Source organism: Dromaius novaehollandiae, chromosome 2, assembly GCF_036370855.1.
Source record: "Dromaius novaehollandiae isolate bDroNov1 chromosome 2, bDroNov1.hap1, whole genome shotgun sequence".
Classification (NCBI taxonomy): domain Eukaryota; kingdom Metazoa; phylum Chordata; class Aves; order Casuariiformes; family Dromaiidae; genus Dromaius; species Dromaius novaehollandiae.
This window is the reverse complement of record NC_088099.1, coordinates 152,731,516-152,753,902: the sequence shown is the minus strand read 5'-3', so window position 1 is coordinate 152,753,902 and position 22,387 is coordinate 152,731,516. Positions and strand designations below refer to the sequence as shown.

The following is a 22,387-nucleotide window of genomic DNA, read 5'->3' as shown; positions in this document are numbered from 1 at the left end:
CTGCACTATCAGCTCAGTACATAGCTTGTGACCTTTTTCTGCTAGAAACAAAAAATTGTATTTACTGGGATACAAGTTCATATTGTTTGTCAAAACTGTGATACCTAAAAGGATGGAAAAATTGATGGATAACTATTTGTAAAAAAAATGCTTTTTTTTTTTTTTTTCCATTTCATTGTGTGATTTTAGCTTGGGAGCAACAGTACAGTTTTCCTGTGATGAAGATTATGTGCTACAAGGTTCAAAAAGTATCACCTGTCAGAGGATAGCTGAAGTTTTTGCTGCATGGAGTGATCATAGACCTGTGTGTAAAGGTAAAGAAGAATTTTTATACTTTTAGTGATTTGTTTGTTTCATATCTGCCTACTGTTTAATAGCTAATCCTATTAAATTAATGTTTTGTAAATACATGAAGTTTTAGCCTGTATGTCCTCACTTTCTTAATAAGAGCGGCACTACCATAAACTGTTTTCTTTAATAAGATTTATTTCAGTATACTATAATTTAATGGGGAATTCACATGAAAACTTTATGAAAATCTATCTCGTGGTAAATATTAAGGCTTCCCCATTTGATTACCATTTGATAAAGGACAGATTTCAGAAGTGCAGTGTTTCACTATACAATCAGTAATGTCTTCATTTCATATTTGTTAAGAAATGAGAAAGACTTGTAGCTAGGATTGATGAGGACTGGGGAACTAACTCGATATCTGTTTTCAACCCTGAGCAAATGGATAAAGGCCAAAACAGAAAAATATAAGAGAAGGCAAGGACAAAGTGATGGGTCCTTCTGCTGAATATATATGAGGTCTGAATACTATAGCAAGAAGTATGATGATCACCTTAAAGGAAGGAAAATATTAGTATATACTCTGAAAAAAAATGTGTAAGTTGACATAAGAGTGACTTTGTAGCATCATTTACAACATCCTGGTGATATTGAAGAGTACAGTTTTTTCACAGAGAACACCTGAGTGTGGGATACAGGACGGATGTTTACCTTGTAAATCAGGGCTATAGATAATTACAGTAAGAAGAGAACTGTGCAATGTTTCTCAGCAATGAAAAAGACAGAATGCTTGAGTATGATATCCAGGTGGTGTATGGTAGAAACCCATAAAAACTGGGAAATTAAATGGCTAATGAAATATCAGGACAGTCTAAGTGGGACATGGTATTAACAAGAGATGCTCAGGTACTACTGAGACGGTCACACAATGAGACACAGAGATCCCAATTAAGTCTTAAACTGCATTCATAAAGGTAAGTGGTCTAAGCAATGAGTTTAGAAGATTTCTAAATTTAGAGATCCCAAAACAATAGAACTTATGATCCTTTGAAGCACAAGGTAACTTTCAGAAAAAATGATGTCAATATATTCAGATTAAATGGAGTTAAGATCCTTTGCAATCTAATGGGGAAACAATAGATATTGCGATTCTTTAAATGAACACAGAATGAAGTATTCCTATGAGAACAGAGGGTAACTTTAGTAAATTGTGATTTCTTCAATGACTGCAAATTCAAAACCAGTGTTTTACAAAGTGAAAACTAGGTCAGATCTTATAATAACAGCATGAACATGTAGAAACACAAAATGTCAATATGTGATATTTAATGTGATTAGTCAGGAACCTAAAGACTAAAAAAAAGCTATTCTTTAAATACACTAGTATTAAGAAGAAAACCAAGATGATATTTTGACTCCATTATTCAGAAGAGAGGAAACACGAACAGCAGAGAACGCCAAGTGGCTTAATTCCATTTTTGCAGTCTTCTCTAAACAAAATTGGCTGTGATCAGAGGCCTAGCACTTAATACTGTGGTAAAAATTAGAGCTAGAATGAGTAAAAGTTTGAAACTGCTTAGATTATTTCAAACTGACTGAGTATGATGAAATTCTCTCTAGAATACCTAGGGATTGTAGTGGATCTTAGTGGTGGGATCTTAGATCATTTTGTGATTACCTTTGAGAGTTCATAAAAACTGTGTGGTTCTAGAAGACAGAAAACTGACACTGAATGCCCCTATTTAAAAGAGAAAAAAAAGAAGACCCAAGGTGTATAAACTATCCAGATTAATTCACAGAAAAATGTTGGAATAAATAATCAATCTAGCTGTAAGCATTTAGCAACGAAGTAAAGTAATTTTCATAGTAATTGACAATGATACTGTCAAACAAGTGAAATGTGTCGTATTGTGATGTGCGTAGCGCTTTTTGCACTCCGTTGCACTCTGTTAGCGTAGCATACCTACAGAAATACATTCTAGCTCAGGATCGGAAACTTCTTGTATTACTTATACTGCTAGCCCTCAAAATTTTTTAAAACTTAGTAATGATTTGTAGTTCCACAGATGTCTTCAGACTGCTTACGATCTTCAGTGGGTTTGATTAAGCTACTGTGAATGCACAGCTGACTGGAAACTTTACTATGACGATAATAATCCATTTTTGCTTAAAATGTGAGCTATATCTGATGGAAATCCTCAAAGGTCTGCTAATACTGACTATTTTCATTAAGACGTGGTTAGTGGATTGAAGGGTACATTTATTAAATATGCAAATAATAACAGTTTGGGAGGGAATTTGGAATCAGTTTGGATGCCAGGATTAGAATTATGATGAGAAACTATGTAAATGGTTAGAAAAAAAATATACACAGCTCATTATGGACAAGAATGAAGTACTAGATGCAGGTTGGAAGAATCAGCTACCCAAGTCTGAGATGCAGAAAGACAAAATAGGCATTATGTCTGCAAAAACAGGTTTATGATGGATCACAGCAGAATATGGGTCATAATATAGTATTGCTTCAACAGTTAAATATTGTAGTTGTATAAGAATAAATACACATATAATATTTATTAATATTTTATGTCCTATCAGGGTGTACTATATATAATTACTAGAAATTGCTGGAGAGAGAGAGATACACAGATGTGTACATACACACGAGCATCATGTAACACACACAAGTGAATCCTTTATTCAGGATTAAAAAAAAGTAGTAAAATTAGTTTAATTAGTAAGGGTTTACTAGAGTTTTGCAGGGTGCTCACAATGCCTAAATTAGATATCTGTCTTAGGAAGCTAATCTCCTAGTGGTTCCTATATAATCAGCCTGGTGTCGTGTAGTTGTACGACAGTGTTGCTTAAACAGTGTCACAGCATCTATTAGCCTTGTCTGTGGATCACCATCTGTATGCAGGAGGTTGTCACATGACACTGATTAAATCAAGCATCCAGCCTTTCACCTTAGATGCCTAATGCAACGCAATGGGAGCACCTCTGATTTTTGTCCACTGTGGAAACGAAGTTTCAAGAAAGGTGTGAACCGATGAAAAGAGGACAGAAGAAAGCATTAAAAATGATCAGAAGTCTCTAAAAGATAGCTGAAATTAAGCAAGTAGGAAAGCACTGAGCTGCTTTAATCTAGAGAAAGAAGAATCTAGAGAAAGAAGAAGAAGAAACACAAAATGTAATGGGTTACAACAGAGCAAAAGCAGGTTTATGGTTGAACCCTGGCAAAACTTTCTGGAGTAAAGAATATTTAGGTACAGAAGTTTTGAAGAACATGTGAGATATACCTGTATCCGAGAGACTAAGTGTATTTAATCCCAGCCTGGGTTGGGAGGATGGACTAAATGACTTCTCAGAGTTTTTTCTGTTCCTATTTTCTGTATTTTATAAATGAGTGAACACCCAGAGTTCAAAACTGATTCCTGAAGGTAAACTCATAATTTTGATCACACATAAATGAAGCTGCATGACCGGATTTATGTAGTTCTTGCACAGTAACCACAATGAAATGACATTCTAGATATTCTAGACTTTCATATCCCAGGTAAATGGGAACATAAATTTTAATTGCATAATGCAGGTTGCCATCTCCTCATCTAATGTATTCAATAGTGCAGTTTAATAAACTGCAATTGAAAAGAGAACACTTAAAAAGGAAAGCACACTGTATCAATACAGTTACATACTGCCACTTTTTAAAAAATCTCTCCTAACAGTCCGTAAAATCTCATCAGCAGTAATTTGATAAGACTGAAATGTATGCATAGCTATTTATAAGCTCAGAAATATATCTCAGTTGTTTTCTGGGGTGATGGCCTTTAGGTATAGATGTTGGTAATTACATTGCTTTTCAGATTTGTGTAAGTTTTGAATTCTGAATAGCAGCAAGTATCAAAGTACTTTGGTATAAAAAGGTAACCATAGTCTTGAATGCAATTTTTAAATTTTTTCCTTATGCAACTATATTTAGAATTACATTATACAGTGATTTACAAATTAAATTTGTAAAAATGTGAATAATGATAAAGTTAGCTTTAATATTGAGTTAAAAAGAAGGAGAAAATAGTAATTGCAGTGGAATTTAGCCATTCTGATACTCTCGTATCTAATATTTGAAACTGTAGAATCCATATTGGCTCAATATCTAAAAAGATGCTATTTTTCTTAGGTAGAATATGTAATTCATAGCTGAAAAGAGAGTCATTCACTTCCTTAAGCTTACATACTTCACAGAAGAAGTTAATTCCTCCTCGAAAAGCAGAAGACCAATATTAAGAAAGTTATTAGGAATTAATAAAATGCCATATCGTGAAAAAACGGACAGCTTGTTTAGATATTACTATTTGTCAAATACAAAATGTTTTAGAGTGTCATTAATTACATTAAAATTACTGATTTAAGTACCTTTGGTGGGCTATAATTTTGTTCTTTTGATTAACAAGAAATTTTAATTAGACTCTTAAATATACTAAAGATGGGATATAAATTCTTTTTCTAGACTAATAATTATGTCTTCTGTAAATTTCATGCACAAAGCATAAATGAACATTTTGAGGGATTTTTGCCTCAGTAGCATAAGTTTCACATAGTAGCGTGAAGAAAACATCTGCAAAAATATGCGTGCATCTGCTTATTGAACTTGCACATTTGTGTACAAAGCATCTGGGCAAACAAATCAAGCAATCATGCATAAATGTTATTTTATGCGAGAAATCAATATTGTCTTCTGAACTGATGCAGCTTTGTAGTTTGCCAGGGCACAAGTCGTATTAGATACTTCTATTATTCCGCAACTGTTTTCATTCACTTATGTAAATGTTATTGTGCACACATCAAAAAGTCCACAGTAAAAATACATTTTTCAAAAGTGGCATGTGAATATCAAGAATTAGTTATATTAATGCACTGTAATTGTGCAGAGTTCTAAGTGGGAAGTTTCCCATTCCATTAGATGCATTTGATTTGACGACATAAATCCTCATGACTTGTTCTCAGAGGGCATGTGGGTGGCTGACTATAAATGCCTGCCAAAAATGAAAGATTAAGTCTCTTTAGGAGTTATCATATAATACCAGCTGGAACTGGCATAGAATCATATTCATGAAAGTGAAAATTGGAATGAATCTGAAGCATTTCTGCAGAAGAAACAAAATAAGACTCTGAGAAGTAAAACTGATACATCACTTCTAAAATATAAGCAAATGTTGTAGATTATGGATATCTTTTTGGCCTTAAAACCAATTGCAGGAAAATGCTATTTTGGAGTTCTGACTGATTTCTGAACCTTTTGACTTCTAGAAGAGACTATGAGAAACTGCAAAGTTATATTAGACATCCTGACTAAACTGAGTTACAGTCAGACTGCCTTGTAGCCTACTGACAATCATTCTTTCTCTTTCATTTTTTTTTCTTGAATGTATGGTTACATTTCTCTTTTTAGAGAATTCTGCCAGGTAGGTCTGGATTTTCCTAATCATTGTTAATTAAGAATAACCTCAATAGTTAGGAACCATGAGATACCAGCATGTTGTAGCACATTGTTGTTACAAGGCAACAGAGCAGACAACCTCCTCCCATCCTCCCTGAAAAAGAAAAAGAAAGTGTTCGAAAGATGCCACAAGAACCTTTGGATAAACACTTCATATTGAGTTACAGCAGAAGCCTGTTTTTTGGATGAAAAAAAAATCTGCAATAGTTCGTTATTTCCTATCCCAAGAAATGTTTAATGTGGTTGTGCAAGCATGACTGCTTACATTGACTTTTCTGTAACTTCCTTCAAGAGATAAAGTTTAAACACTTCAGGATTGAGACCCTACTTATTTATCTGCCTTGAGATTCAGTGGGCCCATGCAAGGCAATGTCATTATTACAAAGTCCACTTGCTTAGCAGAGACAATTGTTTATTTTATGAAACTCTTTGCCAGTTGATAAATCTCTTCCTCTCATTTATGTTTCAGGAAATGAAACATAGATAGATCTATTCATGGGCGGTCGATTAGCCTTTTTATTTTTATGCCTGCCACTCCTGTTTTCTGCTTGCTTGTTTCTCAGCTTCTGTGAACCGTTTATGAATGCTGCCCTTTATGAGTCTGCTGGCAAGTCAGCAACAAGTTCTACAAGTACAGTACTATAAAAAAAGCTCATCTAATCTGTAGAATGAAAGCGTGCTTTTGAAATAATTATGTGCACCTAAGAAAACTAAAGGAGAGACCTATTATGGTTTAAATCATGATTGTCTACTTAATGGGTAGGTAACAAAGTAAGTTTGGATTAATAGTATGAAAGGAGACAAATGGTATTATGTATTCCAATAGTATTCTGACAATTTTAGAACACACTTTCATTTTGCTATTTTTGATCAGTTCATTTCACTATTTACAGTGCCTTTTCTAATAATGAAGTTATAGATTCATTAGATAGCATCTTTCATTTTGATAGACAAAGATTCTAAACATCACTTTGATTAACATGAATATGCAATCCGAATGTACACAATGAATTTTAGATCTTGCCTTTATAAATACGTTCACTTACCTTTAGTATATTTTTGAAGAACCCGCCTTAGCCACAGCTCATCTCAGAAATGCCGAGAGGCATCTGGGCCTGTTGAATGTGATGCTGAGTAACAGTGTATGCATGTATATACACACACCCATGTATACACGTCATAGATAAATAGGGCTGAAAATTGTCCTAAAAAGTCAGAATCCCAGAATCTGTACCTCAGCTGTATTTACTCCCAAAAGGTCTAATCTAATCTTTATTTCCAAAGAAAGTGCTCAAGCACTCCAGTCTTTCATTCGCCTTGCAAGTAGAATTTTTTTAATCCAAATATGAACCTTTGTTGCTGTAGTTAAACACCTTATTTCAATAGATGTTTCTATATAAAGAACAAATTACTCCCTTTGTCTTTTCCATAGCTTTTTTGTATACTTCAAGAATATCTTCTGTCCTTTAAACTAAACAATAGCAGTTCAGACAGTCCTTCCTCATGGATCGTATTTATAGATTGCCAACATTGTCATCATTTTCCCAACTGTTATCACTTTCTTAAAATACAGTTTCTAAAAACAGACATGGCATTTTAGAAGGGGCTTTTTCAGTGCTTAGTTAAGAAAAGGAATTATTTCACACATTTTCATGCATTTTTCTGTCTATCAGCCTGTTCATAACTTCCAGTTTGATGGCCTTTTCATAATAGTAAGATATTTTTGACTCAGGTTATGTATCTGAGCCATTGTAACCCCAAAGATTTGCTGCTTAATGACTTGCTTCTTATTCTGTATTTGTCAACTGATTATTCCTGCTTTTGTGTATTATCCTGTACTTGTCTCTACTGAATTGCAGATATAATACATGTACTCTGTATTTTGTCACCTAAGATGTTAATAAAAATATTGAATGAAACCTGACCCAAGACAAACCTCTAAAAACTCACTCAATAATTCTTTCCTTTTGACAGTGACACACTGTTCATAGAATCAGAGAAGTCTAGGTTGAAAAGGACCTCAGGAGATCATCTGATCTTCTGTTGCAAGCAAAGCCTTAATTATGTAATCCAGGGCCCTGTCAAGCCAAATATTGATTACTTCCAGTGAGGGAGTTGCCCACTTCTCTGGGCAACCTATTCCGATGTTTAAGAGTTCTTTCCAGTTTTTTTTTGTCTCTCTTGAACTGGTAGAAACACAAATGGACACAATATTCCAGGTTTGGTCTAACTAGCACCCAGTAGAGTGGAATAATCACACCCCTTGTTCTGCTGTCTATACCCTTACTAATGTAGTCCAGGACACAGTTTGTCCATTTTGCTGCCAGGACACATTGTCTGAACTCTTGTTCAGTTTGCTGTCCACTAAGACCACCAGATCGTTTTCAGCAAAGCTGCTCCCCAGGCACTCTGTCCCCAGCCTGCAGTGCTGCTGGGGATTTTGTCAGAGGTGCAGGACTTTACACTAATCCTTGTTGGAAGTCATGTAATTCTTGTTAGCCAAGTCTTCAAGCCCAGCAAGGTCTCTGTACAGGAGCTGTTCCTTCCAGTGTATCTATGACTCCTCCCACTTTGGTTTCATCTACAATGTTGGTGGGGGTTCATTTAATCCTGTCCTGCAAATCATTTAGAAAGATATTGAACAGTATTGGATCCATTACTGACTGCTGAGGAACTCCACTCATAACTGTCTTCCCATTTGACTTAGAGCCTTTAACCATCATCCTTTGAACTCCACAGTTTAGCCAGTTTTCCAGACGTCTAGTGATCCATCTGTCCCAAACACGCCTTATGAGCTTGTCAGCAAGGAAGCTGTGGGAGACTTGGTCAGACACCTATCATCATGGTAGATGATGTCAACAGCTGTCTCTTCATCCACTGAGCAAATTGTTTCAGTTTGGTCAAGCATGATTTAGCCTTGGGAAATTTAGGTAGGCTTTCCCCAGTCACCTTCTTGTCCTTCATGTGCTGGAAATGGCTTCCACTAGGAGCTCTTCCACAGTTTTCCCAGGACTGAAGTGAGGTCTCTAGTTTCCCTGATCTGTCTTTTTGCCTTTTTGCAGATAAGAATAGTATTTGCTCTTTTCCAGTCATCTGGGATTTACTCTGATCTCCATGAACTTTCAAAGATGATAGAGAGTGGTTCATCAGTTCCTTTGCACTCCAAGGCAGACTTCCATTGGATCCATCCTAACAGTTCCTTGAGCAAGTTTAAACCTGCTCTTCAGAAGTCCAGAGTTGTTATTCTGCTATTTCTCTTCCTCATGCCACGTAGGACCTTAAACTCGATGATCCAGTGGTCACTGAAGCCAGGGCTGATATTGAGAGTCATGCCTCCAAACAAGTGTTTCTTACTTTTAAGCAGTAGGTCTAAAAAGGCAGTACTCCTAACTGGCACATTCTGCAACTGTGGTAGGAATTTGTCCTCAGTACACTACAGAAACCTCCTAGATTGCTTGCACATCCAAGTGTTCCTTTCCCAAGAAATATCAGGGCAGTTGAAGTTCCCCATGAGGAATGCAGACCCAATACTTCTCCGAGTTACTTGAAGAAGGCTTCATTCACCTCTTCCTGATCAGGTGGTCTTAGCAGACACCTACTGTGATATCTCCCTTGATGGAGATCCCTCTGCTTTTGACCCAGATATGCTGTACAGACCTGTCCTCATGTCCATTGTTAACCTCCAGGCATTCAAACTGTTCTTTTACAGAGATTGCAACACCTCCTCCTCTTCTCCCCTTTCTGTATTTCCTAAATACCTTGTAACCATCCGTTGTGGTACTCCAAACACATAAGCCATCCCACCGAGCTTCTGTAATTCCAGTGAGATCATAAGTCTTCGAGTGAGCATGGAGTTCTACTTCCTGCTTGTTTCCCAGACTGCAAGCATTGGTGCACTGGTAGTTGAGATGATCTGCTGTCTGCTCCAGTCTGAGGGAGTGCAGGAGCCTTTCTCGTTTCTCTGTTGCGCACACATTTCAACCTTGTCATCTGCACTGTTGCTCTTCTTCAGGCTTTTGGCACCACTCCCCATAAAACCTTCTTTAAACCCTGCTTCACTAAATTAACCAGCCTGTTGGCAAGCATATTCCTGCCCCTTTTGATAAGTGAATCCTGTTTCTCCCCAGTAACCCACTGTCTTTGAAGAGCATCTCAGGGTAAAGGAAGCTGAAACGCTGCCTGGGACACCAGGCGCACAGCCGGGTGTTGATTTGCATGATATGGCTGCCTCTGCCTGCACCCTTCCCTTTGCTAGCACTGACTGATCTAACAGATAGCCACCCAGCTTGTTTTGGAACCAGTCTTTATGAAAATCATTTTCCTTTAGCGTGTTTCTAAGAACATCATGTATAACAGTATTACAATCTTCAGGAAAGAAGGCATTAAATATTCAAGTTTTCTCAGCATCATTTATTGATAGTTGTCCTTTTCTGCTGAGTACTGCACCAACATTCCCTTTGTTTTTTTCTGCTAATGTGTTTACTGCATACTTATGGATAATTATATTCCACTTACTTTCTTGATTTTCTCCTTAAGTGCTTATCTTTAGTACTCTGAATTACTCTTTTTGTATTATTTATTTTAGTATTCTGAGGTCAATGAAAAGATCATGGTTCAGCTAAGCTGGTGTTTTACTGTACTTTTATCTTTTCTTTGCATTTTTGGGGGCTTTTGTTTTTTTCCTGAGTAGTTTCTTTGAAAAATTTTCATCTCTCCATAACTTTTTTTTTCCCACTAGACTTGCCTGTGATGAGACCTTTCTGTTCACTGTGTTTTTCCTGTGTTTGCCTCCTGAGGATGTTGAACTCATCTGGTCACCCACTCTTGTTATTTTTTTTCCTCTTACACTTTTAATGTATTCTTTCCTATTATAATTACTTCTAAACAGCTTTTCATCTAATTGCTTTCTCCACTTCATGTATAGACAAGAAAAAAAAATCAAATTTTAAGGTGTTTGAAGGACACCTCTTTTTACAGCCTTCCCTAAAAGAAGTCAAAAAAACTGTGACACCATTGAGGTGTTGTGCATCCATTCCCCTTCTTTCCAAAAAGATTATGAATTTAAAATTAAGGCTTATTAAGAATCTTACCAGCAGATTAATAATATTTATTCTCCTACATAAAAAGGAGCATTAAGTGTAGCCTATACTGTGAGGGAAGAGAAGTTGGGAGCCAAGTGTGGCAGCAAGGCAGACAGGGGCAGCATCCTTGCCAACAAGTACTTGAGTGAGAAGAGCAGCACAGTTCTAGTAACAGCAGTAGGGTTCAGCTGAGAGTCCAGGTAGCTGAACAAGCACATAGTGATGAGGCAGGTGCAAGGTCAAGCGAGGATGTCAAGTTAGCAGGTCATGGTCCAGACCAGCAAGCTACATGGCTAGGCACTGGTGTACTTCCAAAGTAGCTCAGGCAAGGACCAAGTATCTGAGCTCAAATGCAAAGTCAGCTCCCTCAGGAACGTGGGAAGAAAGTGCTTTCAGGGTCCTCATAGTCGACAGAAAATGTGGCAGATTAAATGTTAGAGACTAAGTATTATATATGCATTCAGAAGTGAAAGAAAAATATGTGGATGTTTTCTGTGAGTTGTGTAGAATGGAGAGAAAAGTTATCACTCTAAAGCTCTTTCTTACTGATGTTAAATCCAGACATCCTCTTGTTGACACTGTTTCCTTTATAGATACTCATCTCATTGTCTTACAGTCATCAGTTCTGTTGTTATTCTCAAGAATTTCACTAGTTCTTGTGGATATGAAATGTGCTGTTGCTATTGTCAATTTAACTTATTAAGTATACTTGCACTCAGTAATGTACTTTTTTGGAGGTAGAGAGTGACTGCATCTTCTCAAGTACAGGTAATTATCAGTGAATCATATTGAGAAGTTTAGGGAAATTCTTCTGAGGAAGAATTATAGATGCAGAGTGATTTCATGTTTTATAAGTGTTAGGTTGTTTGTAAAGAACTTCTTTGCAACCTCATTAAATTTAACAAAAGAGAAGAAGAAATGAGAAAAAGAAAAATCTCTTTAAACTAACAAAGACTCATTAGATTCAAGGAAGGGCTCTGTTACCTCATGTTCTATGAGCAGCGATTGAGATTTGACTCCACAGGCACCCCATCCCATTCATCTCATGATTGAGCTTACAGTTTACAGGCACCACTTATTGATGGGCACTACTTTGATGGGTTTTTTTAAAAGAAGAGAATACCACAGCATTTTTATTTAACCCTTGTCATTTGCACTCACTGGTCCTCCAAGGTAATGTGAGTATAGTAGCATGAAGAGAGGCTGAAAGACAACAATTTGGCATTTTCTGAAAGGGAAGAAGGTCTCTCATGAGCCCAGTTGTTTTAGTTAGAATACGGTAAGCCTGGATATCCAGCCGTGTTGTCTAAAACATATGCAGTGGAGAGCTGCAAAGTAAGGAACTGAGAGATCAAAAAATGCTCTGATACCAGCTGATTCTCTCACTGTTCTCGGAAGGAGGTTAACGTAGGGAAATCTCTGTTATAGGGTCTACCATCCTTCATAAAGAACCTTAGGGAAAATAGGGGAGGTATGATTTCTTTTTCCCAGTTAGAATGCCAAGGCTTCACCATTTCCCTCCAAGCCCAATCAAGTGCCAAGAAAATATCGATTTGGTTGTTTGCCTTCTGCTGGCAATGGCTACAAAATAAATAATTCTATATTACCTTTTTAATAGAGATGATTTTCATATTATTGGCCATGGCAAGTTGCTTAGGCAGTGCAGGCTTTTTAACAAGGAAAATATTATTGTTCTTTAAATATTTTTTCCTTTTCTTTCCTTTTCTTTACTATTTCTTCTACTTTAACATTAAAGTCATAGCTATAGTTCACATGTAATAACCATTAGGAAATATAGTCCTGCATTGTATTATAGAAACCAAACCAAAATCAAATAAACTGTACTGTAGTACTGAAGTACAGATGAGCTGTATTTTTCTTAGAGAAAAAGTGTAGAGTAAAGCACATGCTCATATTTTCAATTATAAAATCCTGTACTTCCTGATTATTTATGATTTTAAGTTTGCTTAGAGTCGCAATGACAAATTGAAACTGCAGAGCATACTATGTGGTGAAAATTTTATTAATGCAGGACTAACATCACTGCAATACCATCAGCAAGCTAAACACACTGTTTCTATTGGCAATGGAATTGAACTCTTCAGGTGTAAGAAGATAATTTTATTTAAAATCAACTCACGAAAAATCACTGCCTTCAAGAGTTTAAACACAGATGTGACTACTGATCGAATATTCCTACTGTTATGCATTGCAGATTTCTGAAGTCAAAGAACTACATTATGTTGCAAAAGAACTTCTGAGAAAGGTTTACATGCTTAAATAGTAGCTTACATATAAGGCAGTGTGCTAACTAATGAGGTATAATCTTTTTTTGATTTGAATGCTAGGTAATTGTGAATTAATATAATAGCTACTTACAGCGAAGATTCTGGAAGATTCCTCAGAACTTCCGTATTTTGAATTTACTTTAAAGCAGTGGCCACCCAAGAGTCCTTACTGCTAATTTATGGTTTGCGACTAACTTAGACAAGACTGGAGAAAAATATCTGTAAAATACCTACACATGCAGATGTACTGACAGAAATGTCGTATCTCAGTATAATGTTAAGCAAACATAAAATTAAACAACCTCAAAGAGGTGAAACCTATAAATGATGTCCTAAATTCAAAGATAAAATCATTCTGGTGTTATATCATTGCTTGAAGAATGTGTTTTATTTGGGAATGCGTAAAATACAATTTTGAAAGGTTTTGTAATAGTTCCGTAAAGATGAAGGTGATAAAATAAAAACCCATAAGGCAGTGAGAATGTGTCTTGTATGCAAACATGACTGTAAAACTCAAAAAATGCGTCCAGTTAGGTTTAATGACTTTTGCAGCCAGACTAGAGCAGAGCCTTTACTAGGCAGCATGGACTGTTGCTTACTTATGGTCTAGGAAGCCCAGTTTATCTCTCCATTTTCCCTGTGGATACACGGGCAACTCCAGACAACTCATTTTGCCTTTTCTTGTCTAGGACTCCCCTTTTCTTGAAATGACAACTGCGTTGTTAAAATCCTTTGCAAAGGTCTATGTTATCTGAAAAGTGCCATGACACTAGGTTTAACACAGAGCTGGGTCATTAATGCTAGTATTACATTACAGGAATCTACAAAATATTGCTATGAGTGAGGGGCCCCCGTGTGTATTAAATTATTATGTGATGTCCACATGAATTTTGTCAATACCAGGTGAGAAAATTAACATATCCAAATGTATCCAAATATAATCTGTTACTTAAAACTTACTTTTTTTTTTTTTTTTTTTAATCTGGGGAAAAGGTGTTAGTGCTTCTTAGGACTCAAACACGCCTAACAAAATCATGGAGTTGTCTTTATACTCCTAACAAGAAATAAGAAATTATTATCATCACCATTTTAGTTATAAGCAACTGAGGCTGAGAGAGATTAAATGGAGATACGAGAAGATTGTTCCAAAGTTAGAAAGTATATCTGGTTCTGAGGAGGACATGCGGCCGCTTTATACTGATTTATCTTTCCACATGTACATATAGTACAACACATACAAGTGATGTAATTGGTTTGTAACTGAAACAATTTTAGGGGAAAAATATCATTGAAAAGAAATGAAGCCACAGCAAATAACTAACAGAATGAAATTCAGAAATCCAGAGATAGGAGCCTAGGTTGCCCATAAAGATAAACATGTCCCTCTGTCTGGGAGATTAGCTTCACATGTAGCACTCAGCTCTTTAAAATCTGTTTTGAAAACAGTGAAAATTTTTAAGTGAAAATTTAAAATTTGACATGGTAAATACCGGTATTTTGTTTTCCCTGCCTGGTCAATGATACTTTGTTGGTGTTCTCCAAAATTATTTTAAAAGTATTTTTGATAAGTTATTCTAGAAACTATATTCTATTATATGATATGTCTCAGCATGGCCAAATTATGTCTGTGTATATGGGGAGAAGGATACTCTCCCCTTGAAGAAAAAATAAATTCATTAACCTTAAAGACTTAAAGCAGGCTAGGCAAAATACAAGCAATATATTATATATTATTGAATAAAGATCACTTCTGTTACCCAAAATAGTAATACCAGAATAAAAAAGGTTTATTTTAAATGCAGCAAAGAAAGGCTCTCTTAAATATGGAAAATTTTAGTGAGTTTTTATTGGCAAAGCTGGGATTTTTTTACTGTTCCATATGCCCTTAGCATAATCTTTATATCTAATTTGCTATTCTATTTTATATTTTTTCAAAGAAATTTGTTGCAGTACAGTGTGAGAGATAGCAATGACAAGAGTTACTGTGAGACATGCTCTCTGAATAATTGAATTCCTGTAGTATCCAGAAATCATTTCTGAATAGCAGCAGCTGTTAGATATAAACAGAAAGAATTTTAAGAGGAACGTATGTATGTAGTGTTTTGCAACTCATAATAGGTAAGTCTAGACTCTTTTGAAGTAAGTTGCAGTAAAAATGTGCTTACTGCTTTGCTTATAGCTTTCACAACTCAGTTAAATCTACAAAAACTGAGGTTTTAATAAATTTTTTACCATTACTTGATATTTATTTTCATGATGAATTAAGTTTTACAGGTAGGGTATATCAGGATATTTCTGGGACAATTTTTTAGAAATTTTCAAAGGCTAAAGTTTCCAGAGTTTAGTTACCAAAAAAGTTCACTAAACCAAGTTACTCATTAAAAAGCCCTACAAACACAAATTTTAAAATGGCTTTTCTTTCCAACTTGGAATCTTGAAGAAAAAATGGGAAAAGTTTAGACTACCTGCCAACTGGTAAGACTTTGGTGTAGTACTCGGTCTACTAAAATTTTCTTACTTTTATGTAATAAATATATATATTCATTATATATATAACCATATATCTATATCTATATATAAATGAAGTTTTATATTCTCTATATAAAAACTGTGATGGAAATACCTTTGCCTCTCCTATTAGTCAATTCACTGAAGAGTATTCTGTTATTAACTTCATTAATTTATCTTCTTTTGCCAATTGCTTAACTGTTTTTCTTTTTTTCCTATTTCGATTCTTCTGAGTGAGTAGCCTTGTTAATAGCTTTTTTGAAAATCCAATTAAATTGTGTCTATCTGGTTGACTTTATCTTTTAATTTAGTAGATTTTTTGTGGAACTCTAACAAGCTGAACTTACTCATTTTACACATATAACTGAGTCTTTTGCACACACTCTTACAGTACAGTGATTACGTGTTATGAATAGACAGTATATCTTTAATCAGCTTTCCCAAACTGATGGTGCCCCGTGTTTACCTTTGTTGCTAGGATATCACATGGCTTCCTTTTGTTTTCAGGGTTTTTGTGGTGGTGGTGGTAAGTTTTCTTGAGGGAGGTTTAAATCTAGTTTATCCAATAAACATAAAATCTGTCTATATGAGTGTTAGTTCTATTACCTTCAGTATGAAGGACTGCAAAAAGTGAATTATCTTTTTAATATTATATTTTTTCTAGATTGACTTTATATTTTCATTGTTAATTGTTTCTTCTGAATTTTTCCCCTTCAGATTTTATAGGACTTATTTTCACATACAGAATTCTCATTCATGATTTCTCATTATTGGCTTGCATTAACTATTTGTTAATAGCAAAAGTCATAATAACTTCTGAAAAGTAGTATGGGATACTGGAATGGCAAAAGCTTCCCATCAACTCACTGACCTCTCTCTCTTACCAAGAACTGGTTCTGTGCTTAGAAGACAGTGAGGTCTTAGGAGTCGTTTTTGCCCATTTCTTCTGAAATGTATTAATGATATTTTTTTCTGTGTTTATGATGTGTCTGAAATCAGATGTGGTACTGTGAGAAAATGTCAGCTTGATGTACTTCATTAGATAATCACATAAAGTAGTGACTTAGAAATGTAAAAATCATATAAACTCTAAATGGCAGTCAGGTCATACATATTGGTCAGTTCTAATTTGCTTCTACAACAACCCAATAAAAATCCCTATTTGATGAAAAATATTAAGGGTCAAATGTTATCAGTCTCATGCTTGTATTTGACTTTTTTCCTACTGAGTTAATAGCTGTGTATCAGAAATGTAAACAGAGAATGGCAGTAGAAAAATTTGCTAATACAGCTACTGAACTATTACTACTATTAAGGAATGAGTAAAAGAACTCCTCATGGGTTTCAGAGGGAGCAGGTTCAGTGTGCACCTGTGACCGCCAGCTAGTATAAATTTAATAACGCTTGTTTTAGACTATAATAGACATCAATGTCTAAACGCTTATCTGTTTCCAAATGCTGTATAAAATATTCAGAAGGACCATCAGAACTAATCTTCAAACACATGTAATATCTGCATAGGAACGGTAACCTAATTCCTGTCTTTAGATCAGTTCCAAAAAAGAAAGCAAATTCATGGTGAATAATAATGAACCAAGTCAGGACAAAACCTTCAGAAGACACAAGAGTAAACTAGGAAAGAAATGATGTTTCTCAGTCCTAATAATGATTCATTTTCTGTGATTCCCACTTGTAATACTTCACTTGTTGCAAAATACAGCAGCTCAGATTTTGACTAATGCTTTGAGGCTAGCTTATATGACCACAGTCTTGGCTTACTCGAGGCACTAACCAATGAGTTTTGACAAGCTGTTTGTACAGCCTCACAAAACCCTTCAGCAGTAGGGCTTCCAATATGGTCTTCCTATGTCAGAAGCATCTATTCAAGATGAGCAAATTTGAATGCCCAGGGAATTGTGTTTTGCTTTGTATTTGGAGACAGACACACTGTCACCTGTGCAGGTGACCAGCAGCTAATCTATATTAAGATTGCAAAGCAGGGTTCTCAAAGCCTTAGAAGAAGTAGGGACAGGTTCAAGAAGTCCAGGAAAAGACATTATGTGATATTATCTTACCATTATATATTTTATCTTTTTAAATAATGTGGAGAAAACATATACAAAATGTGTAGTAAGTGTTCAAGCAACTAAATCTCCTATCTTTATTTTTGAATACGCTTTTTTGCAGCCACTGGTATAGAGTGTAGTACCAGATGACTATATTGCTATTGTGTTTTTGTTCCACAAAGAGAATCCAAAGCTATAGTTCTTGAATATTCTCTGCTGCATTAAAAAAATAGAAATACATCAATAGAAAAGTAGTTTCCGTTTGCTGCAAGCTACAGTGTGCAGTATTAAAAAACTGTCAGTTTAAGTAGATTCAAATACTGGAGTTAGAATGATGCATGACATTATATGCTGTAATAGCATGCTAATTAAATCTATAGTTTTTGGTATCATTTCTGTGTAACTTTATATTTCATACCTTTTAAATTTTGTTTGCTTTCTGGAAGATTTATGTTCAACACCTTTTTATTTGTAATATATTACTAACCTAAGGCAAGTTTTATCGAGAAATTACATAGTCCTTAGATTGTCCTCTTACTTTCATTTTAGAAAAAAATTGATTGTTAAAAATGCCTATACGCAGTAACCAGTTTTCTTACACTATGCATAGTATCCTCTCTCCCATCTTCTAGCTAGTTTATCCATTTCATGTGAGGAAAGACAAATAAAATTGGTATAACCTAACTTCAGTTGGTTTCTCACAGTCTCTATACCACTACTCCATGAGAAAAAGATTGTTGTAGACCTTGTTACCAATTTAAATAAAGCAGAATAACTTCATATGTATTTCAGATACTTTGAGTATCACAAGAATATCATTTCTGACATGGGGTTTACTAGCAAACTTGGTATAAATATTCTTCAAAATTAGTAGGAGTTGGCTGCAATAGGTGCTGATAAATTGCAGAGAGATGAGACATAATGCCATAATTTTTAAGGTGATGTATGTGATTGTTTTCTTAAAGTCCACATTTTGTTTATTTTTTTACTTCAGCATTTCAACTTGAAAATAAATTGTCAAACTTTCTTGTGGAAGAAAAAGTGTGTCTCAGTTGGAATTTTTTTGCAATTACTGAAAAGGAAAGTAACAAATCTGTCATAGTGGTAAAGCTCATGTGCCAGATTTTCAGCTAGTGTTGTTCAGCTGTTTGTATGCTTAGAACAGAATTAGATACATGTTTGTGTACACAATGACATGCATCTACTGACACATATATGCGTGAACATCAGCAGGTACACATGAAAATATAAGTTTGTATATATTTGTATATCTATGCATGCATACAAGTACATGAAGACTGAGGAAAGCAGGAGCTGGCTTCAGGCTTTCTTAATGTGACCTTTCTCTCTTGCTCGCTCGCTCGCTCTCCGTCTTGCTCTGCCTCTCCCCACCCGTTGTGGGAGGGCTGTGTTTTTTGGTGGAGATGTGCCAGCAAGCAGCCAATGCTGCGTCTGTAGCCTGTGGTGTTACAGTGTTATGGGAAGAAATGTAGGAGTTGGAAAGTAACTTTGCCAAATAGTTTGTGTACTTGAGGATAAAAATACACACACGATAAAAATACACACACATAAATAGACCTCTATGTATTTGTAAATGAAAAAATAGCAGCATTGCAATTTAGTGTCTGCAATATTAGCTAATGACTGTGTATCTGGACTTTGAGTCTCTAGCCAGCTCAACAAAACTATTTTTTTATTACTGCCATATCCTGTCTTTTAAGTTCCCAATCTACCAGACCAGATTCTTCCTCCTCCCCCCCCCCCCCCCCATTTCGAGGCAACCAGAGGAAAAAAAACGCCTAAAAATTAAAAACTTATCTTCTGTTGATACTACGTAGTCTTTATTTTACATTCCTGTAGTACTCCTGCGTACGTATGCTGCTTTCCCCTGCAGTTTTTAGATGGGTTTTAGCATCCGTTTGGGCGGGAGGGGGCATGGCCTGGCTCAAGCTGCTGGTGGGGGCAAGCGCTGCCCGAGCCTTGGCAGGCAAGTCTGCCGGCGCGGTGAGGGAGTGCAGCGCAAGCCGCACGCAGTGCATTCGCCCACGTGTGCGCTGGCACCGCGGCAGCGTCGGTGAGGTGTTCGGCAGACAGAGCAGCTCACGTCCAGAAGAAGTCCCACAGATGCCAGAGCACGCCGGTGTTCCTGCGTCGGCCTTTGGCGCCAGCTTAACCTGAATTTCGGTATAGGCACTCATCTTGCTTTTTTTCAGGAGGACATGCCAATTATGATTTCTGCTATTACACGTTCTTAATGCCTTATATAAACAGTAACTAAAGTCTGTAAGACAAACAAGGAACAAAATGGATTATCTGGCATGCTGATTAATGTCATTTTGTTCCCCTATGTTCTAATGAGATGGCTTGCTGCTTTATCAGTGCTGCTCAGAAAATTGTCTACTCTTAATAGCCTTTTTTTACAGATATGAAAATACCATTTCCAAATGCTCCCATGTCTAGACAGGATTCCGGAATTAGAAGGGAATTAAGCCCCTAATATGCTTCTTCTCTGCATATATTTTACAAAACAATTGAACAGGCTTTAGAAAATCAGTTTAGGTTTTCTTCCTGTCTTTACAGGTCATTTTTCTAGTTACCGAGGTGGTTCTTTCTCGTGTTTTTGAAACTTTATGAAATTTCATGTCTATGAAGTGTTTCGAAACTTCCTCCCTGTAAAACTTTATGGAGGTTATGTTTCCCTGTGCTTTATATATTTTAGGTATAAAGTTACATGTTATATGTAATATATTGCTTTAGGAGAGTAACTTAGTGTACTTTTCAGGTGTATTTGCCTCCATTTGGTTCAGCCCTATTGTGTTTTTCTGGCGAAGGTAGATGCTGTCGCAGCGTTTGGAAGTGGCCGTTGGGTTTTGCCTGTCCCTCAGTTGGGAATACAGAGAGCTGGGCTTAGCACACGGCATTTTTCCTTCACCTGGTGTGCCTTCTCCATTTGGCTAGCTTGCCATCAGCAGAGTTGCCGATTTCAACACTAGTTACAATTTTGCAGCTTTCAGCTGCTGGAAGCTTTGCTCATGTTGACTAGATGTACTCATGTGAAGAATTGCATTAATCAGCTGACTGAGACAGTACTTCCAAAATCCAGTGGAAACAGTTTTTTTCTCTTTTACTTACTCCCTACAGTGCTGTAAGAATCAGCACAGGAACATGACAGCCCGTTCACACTTAGGTGAAATAGCTTATGAGGAGTAACTTGAACTCAGAGGGTTGTCAAAGGATGTCTCAAAACAAAGGAAGTATTTATAATTTTTGACAAATAAAGCAACGAGTTTATTTAGACTACTTGTTATGTGTTTGAGAGATTTTCTACTAATCAGTAAAAAAATAAAAATAAAAAACCTTTACGAGTATACAGGGCACTGCCCATGATTGGCAGCACTTTGTAGGTCACAGTGCTGGAGGATGAATCTTCACGTAATCCACACAAAATCAGAGGCAGAGGCAGGGAGCATGAGGTGCCTATTAAGACAGGGAACAGGTAATGGGAAACAAGCAGAAACAGGGCTATTAAAGGATAGGATACAGTATGGATGCTCAGAGGCAGATGACTTACTAGGTAAAGAAAGTAATCATATGGGAGGTTTTGTTTTTAATGGGCGAATTGGGTTATAGACTTGAAAATTGTTGGCCTATTCTAATATTATATTATCATATTACAGTAGAACGTTGCTTTTACTACACTTGTGACTAAATAGAAATGACTCTGATACGCATCAGAAAACCGCAGATGTGATTTGTTCATCAGTCACCTGACAGATGCGATGGGGTGAATCATATAATAGCTGAAGCCCTGAACACATACTTTTTTCTCTATTTGAACTCTGTAGAATTTCATTATTAGATCATACTATTTCAGTATTTTATGTCGGTGCATTAGAAGTCTTCTTAAACTGTACATAAGTATAGCTAATGGTTTCATCTTTGCTGCTTCTCATATTTGTGTTTTCAGATGAATGGAGACCCATAGTTTTAATCACTCCTTTTCCCTCATTAATCAGTTTCCAAATCAAGTGTCTTTAATTTGTGATTTTTTTTCTTCCTGATTTAGTACTCAAGACAAATGGCTGTTAGGACTACTTGGAATGAGCATAAGCAATAGAAATTAGTTGTCAAAGACCTGTCAGGATCATTCCGCTAGAAAAGCAGATGGCTTTTCTTTGGGGCCCCCAGCACATTGCTGCGTGGAGGAAAGGCAGCAAGTGCAGCTCCCGCGCAGAGCGGGGCAGCCCTGCCAGGTGACGTGCTTCCCACCCCGCTCCGCCACCCCGCGCACACGCATGCTCAGATGGGCCGGCAGATCGGGTCGAGAGCACTCACTGCTTTTCCCTCCTCGCTTTTGCTCTTCCCACACACCACCACGAGCTGCAGGAGTCGTATGGTTTCTTATTTAGAAACAAGGCAGAAGAAAAGCTGTGCCGGGCAGTGATACTCCCTCTCGCTCAGGAACTCATCAGCTGCAGCCACTGATCATAAATAAGGAGCCGTCCTAGCCTCCCCCTGGGCTGCGGCTTCTGGGTGGCTTTGAACAGGCTCGTCTCTGAGGGGTAAAAGTGGTGTGGGTTGGGTGTAAATGATGAACAAATTATGGGCCGGATTCTTCTGTTCGATTGTTTGCCCTAGTAGCCTTCAGTTTTC

At 36.5% G+C, this 22,387-nt stretch overlaps 1 protein-coding gene across 1 annotated transcript in view; it reads left to right on the top strand.

Annotated features, from left to right (window-relative positions):
* CSMD3 (CUB and Sushi multiple domains 3) overlaps positions 1 to 22,387 on the top strand; it is a 693,764-nt gene that overhangs the window by 293,041 nt on the left and 378,336 nt on the right. The window contains exon 10 of the mRNA XM_026101199.2: positions 190 to 314. Within this exon, the coding sequence (XP_025956984.2) occupies positions 190 to 314 (125 nt within the window). The remainder of the gene's footprint in view (positions 1 to 189; positions 315 to 22,387) is intronic.